This window comes from Palaemon carinicauda, unplaced genomic scaffold (genome assembly GCF_036898095.1).
Source record: "Palaemon carinicauda isolate YSFRI2023 unplaced genomic scaffold, ASM3689809v2 scaffold12, whole genome shotgun sequence".
Taxonomy (NCBI): domain Eukaryota; kingdom Metazoa; phylum Arthropoda; class Malacostraca; order Decapoda; family Palaemonidae; genus Palaemon; species Palaemon carinicauda.
The window spans coordinates 762,501-775,146 of record NW_027168704.1 but is presented as its reverse complement, the minus strand read 5'-3'; the positions used below and the strand labels follow the sequence as shown (position 1 = coordinate 775,146).

The window sequence follows — 12,646 nt, the reverse complement described above, 5'->3', positions numbered from 1 at the left end:
GAGTTTATAAAGCACTATGTGGAGATTGTGAAATATTTTACGTGGGATTATCTAAACATAAAAGTTCTGTCAGGTATGGCTTTGAAAACTCGGGGATTTTCGTTCACCTTAGATATTTAGGGCACCAGATTAACTGGAGTGAGTCATCTTTGCTTTTTAAAAGTACCTGTCTGTACAGAAGGAAGATCCTGGAATGTGCCATCGTAAATGAAAAAAAAAGACAATGAACTTATCGGGCGGACGAACATAAATAAGATAATCCACCGAGACCGACCACCAGATATACGTCAAAGGTCAAGACATCCTCCGATCTGCTCAAGAATATGAAGACGCACCTGCGTGAAATTATATTGGGTTAATCCTTTCAGCACTCAATACAACCATTTTAGAACAATTGGAAACGTCCTTTTGCCTTCATATATAAACTGCCACTGTCCGCTCTATTCTTCAATTTATTTCACACCTTGAAGAAGTCCAATGTGTATTGGTCGAAATATAGTGATTTATTTATATTTCCTTTGTTTCTTTTATGGGACTTTTTGAAGAAACATATATATATATATATATATATATATATATATATATATATATATATATATATATATATATATATATATGTATATATATATATATATATATATATATATATATATATATATATATATATATATATATATATATATATATAAGAATGCATGCGATGTTTAGAAGCAGATACCGTCGTACTCTATAAGATAGAGGTCGAATGACACTTGTTTCCTATGTATAGAACAGCAATGATTCCAAATAAAAAGCAGTTTTAATGACCGTACAAGATAAAATGGTCAATTTGGCCTTTTCTATGCAAATGTTTACCTTTTACAGGATCAATTAAATTTTGTTATAGAAAGCATCTATACGTGTGTCAAATTATATATTATATATCAGATAAAAGCTCTTCAGCAAATTTTAAATTTTAGAATAAACTTTGATAGCTAGAAGCATTTAAAAGTTATCTCTATCTATTTAAGAAGTATTATTAAAAGCAGATGACTCCTTTAGTTATGCACCAGAAGCTCCCTAGAAGTATGCAAATTAATAATCCTTCTTCAGTAAAGAAGCAACTGATCATTTTATGTAGAATTCTACCTCAACCGCTGTAATGCCATTCATAAGTGGATAAGATCAAGTTGGACGTATCTCACTTACAGCTGTGACTATTACTAAAGAACCTTTAGGATGTACTCATGGGATCTTTGGAATGCGCTTAGTGTATTAGGTAATCATTTTTCTTTCTAATTTCAAATTGTAATAGCAACCTTTTGCTGGAAGCCGGTTTATGAATCCTCTGGTAGTGTTAGCAAAATGGTCAGTTAGGTGCAGGTTTTATTATACTACCAGGGGTTTTCCCTCTGCAACCGTATTGCCCAGTGCTTTCGTCAATTCTATAGACATACGTTTATCAATGCTAAAATTATAAAAACTAGTTTTCAATAACCCTACTCGCCATGATTACTTTTATCGTCATCTGACTCTACATCAAAAATACATTCAGTCACCGTAATCCTCTTCTCCCTCATTTAATACATCTTTAAATTGCATGGTCCCGAAAAGCACAACTGGAATCAGACTGCAATTAGACCCTTTAGGTTGGAATATAGCATTTTCTTCCGTCTAGCCATGATCTGTCGGGTAAACATCTTTTAATTGATCCAGAGATATGCCGCATAATTGCTACAATCTAATTTAAGCATCAACACATTTCAGAAAGGTGGAATCATGTCGGCATCAATTCCTATAATTTTCTCCAAAGGACAGTCTTGAATTGTCGGTTTGTGCTTCTACGGGAAAATTTCTAACTATAACTAAGTCATATGTTGTTGCAATGTACTTTTCCTTATACTCTTAAGCAAGAGTAACATTTCTCTTCAGTGTTTCGTGTACAACGTCATTTTGTGTTGGGGGAACATCCAATATTGGCCAAGTGCCCCATATTCTGTGGTGACAAGATTTCTTCGCTTATTGTGGAGTTACTTGTTTGTTAATCTTGATATTGTTCAAGCAACATTTTTGGCAACGCAAGTCTTGTAGTTTTCAGGATTATCCATAATTAAAACATCAAATGAAAATCGTGATATTTTGAGTTTTTTTTCCGCCTGGTTCTAGTTCTGTATTTGGTATATCAAGATTTCTCTTGTTTTTTCCTTAAAGACATGATGATGAATTTGGTGATGATTTTGTATTTTGTGCGGATACTTCTTCAGTCGATCATGGTGCAACTGAAAAGCCATTTTAGACCACAAAATCTTGAGTGACGTAATACATTAATTCATTATAGTTGTCCTAAGCGGAATTTATATTCAGTCCCTTATTTGGTTGTAAGCCTTCGGGAAGAACTTTTTCTCTCTCAATTTCCTCAGCAATTCGAGTCTCATATTCTTCTGCTGTATAATATCCTGAAGAATGGCCAAGATGAATCATGGTCTTTTTTAACCTTTCTGGAACCAGTTATTCTTTTCAATCCCATTCTAATTAATGTGTGCTTTGATGGCTACATTTTACCTCCAGTGGCTTTAAAGATATTATCTTCTGCCGATGCTTCTACATATCTTTCAAATCTTTCAGTTACCTCATCTTTAAAACCAGTGTACATAACTCTATAGAACTTTAATAGTCCATATGGTATATTCATAGACTGCCCTTTGACAATATCTTCTAATGGAAGTGGCTGAATGTTATTACCATGGACCTGCTGGATCTTTGCCCTAAAAAACAAAGCAACATTCTACATTTCAATGTCTATGAAATCCTTAGTAGAAGATATGTAAGTGCCTTGCAATTTGCTTTTATAATCAATAAGAAATTTATTGCCATAATGTTCCTTGATTCTAGTTAACAAATAATGTGGCTCTAAACTAACTTGCTCATAGCCTTGCTTTCTAAGAAATTTGACATAGGTTTTATTAACATCCATTGTTTTTTCTAGGTTTCCTTCAGAAATACAATAGTACTTGACTTCCACTATATATATATATATATATATATATATATATATATATATATATATATATATATATATATATATATATATATATATATATATATATATATATATATATACACACACACACACATATATATATATATATATATATATATATATATATATATATATATATATGGTTCTGTATGTATTATGGTATAATACTTATTTATCTACAAAATTAATGTCCTCATATTCATGTAGAAAGAAACTATCTCATTGCTGCCTGGCAGCATTCATCATTTTGTCTTTGGGCTCTTTAGTCTCACACGAAGATAAGGATTTAAAGCAATTCTTGAAATTCTTGCGATTTTGTCCTTTGCAAAATATGCACATTTTCCCCAGCAATCCAGTGCGAGTTGATATCTTTCATAGTTTTTGTTTTAATAGAATGTTAACTTCGGAATTTGTCTTTATATGGCGAATATATATGGTCAGCTGTAAGTTTGCTATAACAGCTAATATGAAAGCCATAAGAACGCACTGGTTCAGAACTAAAATCAATGGACTTACAAATATCAAAGTGTTTGGATTTTTTTTTTTCTGATACAGAGAGGAAAAGGTTTAGATTAGCGATCAACCTGAGAAACACTAAGGTCATGCAGATTCACAATGGTGATCAGACGAACTGACATATCGGAAGAGTAATATTATCCAACTCAAACTCTTCCAAATGTTTAGGAACCATCATTACCAGTAATGGATCACTAGTTACAGAATTCAAGGAGAGAATTCAGAACAAGCGATATCCATGATAAAAATTGTTTGAAAGTCAAATATTATATCAGTTCACCGCAGCAAAATCACAGTATACATGTCACTTGTTAGGTCGATATTAACTTATGGGCACCAGTCGTGGTATAGCACTGTAACAGCTGATGATAAATTTCATGCCTTTTAGAAGAAAACATTGGGAAGAAATTTGGTAATCAAATGGCAGCAGCATATAACAAATAACGTAATTCGTGAGGTGGCAGGGGTGCCCGATGTGAACGATATAGTTAAATTGTCAAAATGGAGATGGATGAGGTATATTTCAAGAAGGAAAGGTGAGTTAGACCAGGATGTACCTGAATGGAAGCCGCTGGGCAGGAGAGGACGTGGTAGACCAAGTGAAACGTGGCTGATGACAATGCGACGGGAGGTTGGATCTAGGAATTGTGTTCAGCTCAAAGAGATGGCAAAGGAAAGAGATATATGGTATGAATTGAAGTCATATGAATCCTTTGGGTGCCAGTCTTCTTGCTCTAGCAATATCAACAGTAATTCTCTAAGTCTGTTCCGTGAATGGAATTACTTCATTCCCAGTATGTTTTTATCACATTCTACGTGCAAAATGCACTGCATTGGTACATTCAAATCATCCATCTGCAAGAAAAATAAATAATATATAGGCATGGTTGCTTTTCACAGTACAGTAGGAATTATATGTATTCAACCATTGGTAATTTTCTTACGTTTAAAGGAAATGCAAATATGTTAATATATCAGCATTTTTCATTCTTTAAGAATTTTTTTTATCTATACTTGAAGATATCATTGGCTATCGATTATGATTCCTGATCATAACATCGCATCAAGTTTCCAAAAAAAAAAAAAAAAAAAAAAAAAATTTAGAGTTTTCATAAAATAAATAGTAATGTTTGAATGTCTCTATCTATCAAATTTTACAAATCTGAAATCTAAATAAAATGAGCTTTCATTTGATATATCATTTGACCCATAGAGGCTACTGTAAGTGTTCTGTACAACAATATATAGTTTACCTTTTTAAAAGGGGTAAAATTCTGCATAGAAATGGTCAAAATGACAATTTTGTCTCAACTACGGTCAATAAGACAGCATTTTCTTTAGGTGGAAGTGGGTGGAATCAGCACCATTTTTTTTCTGCACAGGAAAAAAGACGTGTCAAACCTTCCTGGCTTAAATTCTTAGCAACAGCCTCCATCTCTTAGGGTAACCATGTCTACGAATCGTGTGTTTTTGTGTGTATGTAAATGTGTATGGGACCATCCCCATCTTACATGTGAGTGTGCAAACAAACGTTGCTGATGGTACCTAACATTACATACGTAACTGTACTATACCGATATATCTTGGAAGTATGTGACCTCGTAAGAAAGAACTTTGGTAATGCTTTGCTCTGGGAAGTCTATCCAATTTATGTAGGAATTTCTCATTGCACAATTTGCTTATTTTACAATAAATTTAGTAAGTATGAGAGTCGGCTCTCTCTCTCTCTCTCTCTCTCTCTCTCTCTCTCTCTCTCTCTCTCTCTCTCTAAAAGCAGATTTTAGTGACATATGCTCCACTCCAACAATTGTTTTAACTATACTCTCTGGACAACGATTTGCTTTCTTCCCCCAAGAAAACTCCCTTCGGCATATTTCCAATCTCTAGGAAATCGATTCGAATTCACCTGTTTTTCTCTATTTCCGTCTGATTCTATCCACGAACGACGTTTACAGACAATTTAGTTCCCAATCAGTTGCCAAACGGTCGGTTAAATTTGTGTTTTTTTAGGATGAAAAAAAAAATATGTAAGCCAACGATGAGTGGAATTTTTTTTTGGAAATATATGGGCATGAAAGAGAAAAAGGAAAACTGAAATGAAGAAGAATTGAGATTCGCGATCTATGAGTAACACGTTTGCACACTACTCACGGATTTACTGTTCTTATTGGTTAATGCAACCTTACTGTCCTTATAATTATAGAGTACTAAACAGGCATTGTGTGGCACACCCTTATCCTAGCATGGTTAGGATGGATGGCTTAAGCTCTGACCATAGGAGTATATATTCTGTTTATGGGAAATTACTGGACAGCCAAATAACCTCTCCATATTACAGACTTTCCAAGGAATATAAAACTGCCTGAAGGTAGTGAGTTGTGAACATGTGTACGATCAGCATATTGTAGAGAAATAATTTTAAAAGGTTTTATTCCCTTCTATGACCAAGAAACCCACAAAATATAACGCAAAGATATTTAGCTATCGAGTCTTTCTTCCATTTTTCAGAAATATATCCAGCTGGACTCGATTCAACTGAATATAGTAATCCATCATCATATATACTGTACCGAAGACGAAAAACCCCAATTGCTAAAGCTGCTTAAAGTATTCAAAGCAGTTCGTTTGATTAATGAATTTTCTCTAACACTTCTCTTTAATTTAAATGTTTTTGCAATAACCTGTTAATACCAATTGCTTGATTCGAATACTATTTTCTTTCATCGTGCACAAAAAAATAGGTTAACAAGAAAAGCCATATTAAAAAATATCATTTTCTTTATTATCTTTACTCACGGCAAGTCAGAATTCCACTGAGGTAAATACGATTTAATTTTTCAAAATCTTAATTCGAAACCTTTTCATTGTTGGGTGTTGCTCTCCCAGATTGGCTTCATGTAATGTCAAAATAGGTATATATTCAGGTATGCTCAGTTTTTACGATTGAAAATGTTACCAGGATTTAACGAAATTTTTCAACTTTATAACATTAATGGAATAAATAGCTGGAATATATATGTTTTTTTTTTTTTCAAAAAGTATTTTCTATTTTGTTGAAAGAAAAAACTTCAACTTAAACATGTTTTCGTTTTTTATGCTGGATTTCTCGTGCCCGCAAGCACTTTCATCTCAATGACCTCCATTCCCTATCTCGTTTAGTCTTCTGCTGGAGAGAGAGAGAGAGAGAGAGAGAGAGAGAGAGAGAGAGAGAGAGAGAGAGAGAGAGAGAGAGAGAGAGGACCGTCTAGGAGACGTCTTTATAAATTCTTAGTGGCGTCCTAAAACATGAAGTCCCTTATCGAGGCAAGACGTCTTTTCCTCTATATTTCTTCACTTGCCTTCGGGTTGAGGAAGGAAATACGAGGTCTCCCCTTTTTGCCCTTCAAGATTTCTTCGGTAATTCTTGAGTCTTGGCCAGTATCTTTCGCGAGTTATTTCCTAAGATTTTATTTTTCTTCGAATTCGGTCAGATGTCATATTTTCTAAAATCAATATCATTTTTGTTTGTTTTGTCTAATTGGTTTTCTGTGGTGATATTTCAACCTAATTATTGCGTGAAGTGTTTTGTAGAAGAAAAAAAAAAAAAAAAAAATATATATATATATATATATATATATATATATATATATATATATATATATATATATATGTATGTATATATATATATATATATATATATATATATATATATATATATATATATATATATATATATATATATATATATATACAGTATATATGCAGTATATATGTGTGTGTATGTGTATATAATTGAATCTAAGAATTTTGGTGGAAATAAAATATTTTCAACGAGTTGATATTTCAAATGTAATATCAGCCACATCTTGTCAGATATTTACCTATTTCATACGAAAAAATACTATAATTATCAGATATTTTAAATGCAATACTAGGTACATTTTGTGAAATAAATAACTTATGTTGTATAGAAAAACTGGTATCATTATTTATGGATAAGAATATAGTTTATCAAAAAGATATTTAGATGCGATGTTAGTTACATCTGGAGAAATGGTGAACTATTTACTTTTAAGAAACCGCAAACGAGCATTTGGGAGTAGAAATAGTGCAAACAAATAAATATTGTTGCTACAATACTTGCGAACTTTTGTTTAATCGATTGCTAAATTTCTTTGAATCCTAAATATTTGATAAATGTACTTTTTATGATGAATATTTAGATGCAATATTAGCTACATCTCGCGAATAGCGTATTTCTTAAAACAATGAAATCGAAAATGCCAATTATATATTCCAAATACAATATCACCAATAGGTTGTGATATAGATGAGTGATCTTTTCTCTTCAAATTAGAACCCATGATTTTGTATGCACTCAGTTTACTAGTTACGTTTTCTATGCAGTAGTTTAACAAATGACTATTTCAAATACTATTTTTCCATCAATAACACATTTTTTGGGGGGCAGGGGAGAGTTAATTTTTTCATTCTATATCATTCAGACCAAAGATTTGTACTGATTGCATAAAAATGAAAGATAGAGATTTAAATCAGATCCGTTTTCAACTTCCTAGAAGAAGAAAAGGAGAATATAAATAAAACAGAAGAGGAAAGATAATAATAAACTACTTTCCTTTTATGAAAATCTCTAACGAATTATTCTTCAATCGAAGCAACATCGGGTTTCTTGAGCTCATTTTTCTGTAGGATACGATAAGATAAGGCTCATGTGTCTGACGCGGCAAATGATCGGCTTTGGGAAACAAAAGACGAACGCCAACAAAAGCCTGTTTTGGTCACGTTGTTTTCAAGATGTGCTCATTGGGATGTCTCATTATTGAAGGAGAATCAATAGCCTAGAAAGAACAATGATAGTGGAGGACAAAGAATGTTGTTACATAACTCTCTCTCTCTCTCTCTCTCTCTCTCTCTCTCTCTCTCTCTCTCTCCTCTCTCTCTCTCTCTCTCTCTCTCTCGCATCAAGAATAACCATTATTACTCCAAAATAAGATATTCTTAAATCTAAACCTAAAATAATAAACTCCTCAGGATTTGTTTCCTTTCTCTCTCTCTCTCCTCTCTCTCTCTCTCTCTCTCTCTCTCTCTCTCTCTCTCTCTCTCTCTCTCTCTCTCTCTCTCTAATATCAGATATAATAACATGATTAATTTCGTAACCCTCAGGACTAGGAGTAATCTCTTAAATCCCCAAGACTAGAAAAATACAATTATGAATATTCATGACAAAAATCCGGGTATTTATTATGAAAACAAAGATTAGATAAAGCAAAGATAAAAAGAATTGTGGCACTCGGAGGTTTAACCATATCCTCAACATATAAGAAAGAAATATTTAGAATAAAAAACACTTAATCATCTGACGTGACCTTTAGGATAAGTAAATGAAAATAAAAAATATCTCAAATTCACATTTAATCCTTATAATCATATCTCTTGAAATATTTAAAATGAGCGGATAAAAAGTTTGCAATAGGCCTTAAGATTACAGTTTTCTAAAAGTTACTGATTAGGGGTTTTTTTAGCCAAATTTTGAAATCTGAATAGAATTTTGAAGTTTGTCAGGTAAATGTTGATTAAAATATTTCTCGATAAGTTTTCTGTGTCCAAAATCATGAAATGTGGATAGAAAATTGAAGTTTGCCAGGTGGACGTTGATAAAAAGGCATTTCAATAAGTTTCCTGCGGCCAAAATCATGAAATCTGAATAGAAAATTTAAGTTTGTCAGGTGAAAGTTGATGATAAGTTTTCTATGACCAAAACCATGAAATCAGAATAGAAAAATGAAGTTTGTCAAATAAAAGTTGATGAAAATATTTCTCAATAAGTTTACTGTGGCCCAAATTATGAAATCTGAATAAAAATTTAAGTTTGGCAGGCGAAAGTTGATGAAAATATTTCTCAATAAGTTTTCTCTGGCCAAAATTATGAAAACTGAATAGAAAAATTGAAGTTTGTCAGGTGAAAATTTATGAGATTATTTCTCAATAGGTTTTCTGTTCCAAAATCATGGAAACTGAATAGAAAATTGAAGTTTGTCAGGTATACGGTGATGAAAATTTATTTCAATAAGTTTTCTGTGGCCAAATTCATAAAATCTGGATAGAAAACTCTTCTCTCTTCTGAAATCAAATATCTTCCTTGAAATAACTTTTCCAATGTCTACTATATGCTAGATATTCTAACAATATTACAGGTTAACAAAGTAAGTCACAATTAGTTTCCTATATTTTATTTTTCTAGCTGCCTGTATAAGATTTTTCTTGTTTTTCTCTTTTTTTTATTTCATATTCACATATAATTATATATATCATGGACTGTATTACTGTATTATACATATATACAATATCTAATTATACGTGATATAAAATTAGTAAATGAAATATTTCCCTTAGTTTTTCTGCATTGTATATTCCGATTATTTCATTCGAAATATGGTTTTTATTCATAGAAAAGTAAATAGTCTGACAAAATGGAATTGATGTCACTAAACGTAGACTGTTTATGTACAGTAAATGATGGAATAATTAATAGGAACTTAAATATTATAGAGAAAAAATATAAGCAAATATATCAAAATTACAAAAATATTCTTGAAAACTAAAAGGGAAAACAACATGAAAAACTACAGAAATGATGAATGAAAATGATTGTCATGAATAAAATACAAAAGAATGATACATATACGTAAGAGTCAGTCACTCGGTAGGCATTGCTATTGCACAATCGTATAGTAATTCTATTCTTCATAAGTTGTTTCAGTCTTGATAAACAATTAAATTGATATAATTCTCTTAATTATATTATGAACAAACTAAAATAACAAGCTTGTTTTGATCAGTTATGTATATTACTCTCTTTTGATTACTAAGATTGATTGATTGATTTAAAGTTTTCTGGCCTCCTGACATCTGATTGCTAAGAAGTTTTGGTATTCGGTAATCCAATAAAAAAAAAACTAGGATTAGTTATTGTAATCAAATTTGATAAAAAGAAAAAAATGGTGTTATAACAATTTCAAAATATTTTGAGTGAATATTAATGTTAATATTCCTGAAGGAAATTTATCATATTACCTGTATTTTGGATAGGCATATAAATTTAACATATTATAATATGAATATTAATCTAAATTTGACACTGTTTTAATTAACAAACAAGATATTATAACATAACTTAGTATTGCCAAACCTCATATCGGTTGAAACTGATAACCCATGATAAGCTGATAGCAGCCAGCAATATAAAAATGCTTTGTTTGACGACATAACAAAGAGATTTCAAAATATTTCGACTTTTTCATTAGCCTTCTTCTGGATTCAACTGTAGCAAAAGCCATTAATGATTGTAGGTTTTATATCACTGACCTTAGATGTCAGGATGCTAGAAAACGTCAAATCAAACAATCAATCAAGCTATGTGTTGTGTGTGAGGGATATCACTTTATATTGTGCATTCCTTGTGAGTAATCCTAATGAGAAGGGTGATGAATGTGTAAAGGTTACAAAACAATTGTATCCATATCATCATGATTAGTAAAGGTACACACGGACATATACACATACATACACACACACACACACACATACACACACACACATATATATATATATATATATATAATATATATATATATATATATATACTGTATATATATGCATATAAGTATTTGAATGTATACACATTTACATATTCATAAATATATTTATATATACACGTATTAAGTGTATACAGTACACACACACACACATATATATATATATATATATATATATATATATATATATGCATATATATGTATATATATATATATACATATATATATATATATATGCATATATATATATATATATATATATATATATATATATATATATTTAGAGAGAGAGAGAGAGAGAGAGAGAGAGAGAGAGAGAGGAGAGAGAGAGAGAGAGAGAGAGAGAGAGGAGAGGGAGAGAGAGAGAGAGAGAGAATCAGGGAGTAAGATAGCAAGAAACCGATCTCGAGAACTTTAGAAAGGCAAGACACTACGACATTATGGGAACGTATGGGGAATCACCCCGATCAGACACTTAGGTTGAATTAGCTGTACATGTAATTTGTGTAAGTAAGTACTGCCGGTATTATTCTTAGGACATATCAACGGAGTCTGGAACTGCAAAGACACCTTTGGATATGATATTGATGTCTACTTCAGTTCAAGTTATATTAAGGTTAAGTTAGATTAGGTTAGGATGGAAATTACAGTATTCCTGCAATTGCAGGTGTCAATCCTTTTAGATATAATTCCAATCTATTCCTTCTTTTTTATATCAATCATTCGATGTTAAACATATATGTATATGCGAATAAATGAAAAACAAACAAACATGCATTTTACTTTATTACTACGTTACGATAACGTACTGTTTGTGTTTATAGATCATCAACATATCTAATAGAACTTTCCCTTTGAAGTTACCTGACTACATTAACTTATAGGTGCTCCGGGCCTTTAAACTGTCAACGTCCCTTAATCAAATCACAATCGACAGTCTACAGTATCTTCCAAGCGTATTACATATATATCTTCATGATATTCTTGCCCTCCATATCAACGATGTTTCTCAGGCCGTGAAACTCGGCTGCTCTGGGAGCTCGCTGTTGAAGAAATATTACTTTGATAGAGATTATAAAGTAATTAGACAGAGGATTGTTGAATCATCTAAGTTAAGAATAATCTGTTGGTTAATAATTACTGATGTATTCTTTTGATCTTGTTTTCAAAGAAGAGATTTCATAAGGTAGTGAAATTGATACTGACAAAGTGTATGTCCTTTGCGCAAGTATTCTATTAATAGAATATTATTCATCTTGAATTTTAGGATAGAAATATTGAAGGTAAATTTATCATGTAACACATTCCTTATCATAAATTTTAAGTATACGACAACATCGAAAAGTAATATTAAATCTTCTATCAAATTTTCAAAAATATATATTTGAAATAAACACTAGAATTAATATATCATTCTGGAGTGTAAGTGACATCATAAAAACTTTGCGCAGTAATGTGAGAATAGATTTTATTTTACAAAGTTATTAATGAAAACACTTAGACTCTTATGTTTTGT

The 12,646-nt window shown here is 31.4% G+C and overlaps 1 protein-coding gene across 1 annotated transcript in view; it reads right to left on the bottom strand.

The window, feature by feature from the left end:
* Positions 1-11,899: 11,899 nt before the first annotated feature.
* The window catches only part of LOC137635387 (uncharacterized), a 2,158-nt gene continuing 1,411 nt past the window's right edge, over positions 11,900-12,646 (bottom strand). Inside the window, exon 2 of the mRNA XM_068367861.1 lies at positions 11,900-12,173. Coding sequence (XP_068223962.1) covers positions 12,140-12,173 — 34 coding nt within the window. The 3' untranslated portion in view covers positions 11,900-12,139. The remainder of the gene's footprint in view (positions 12,174-12,646) is intronic.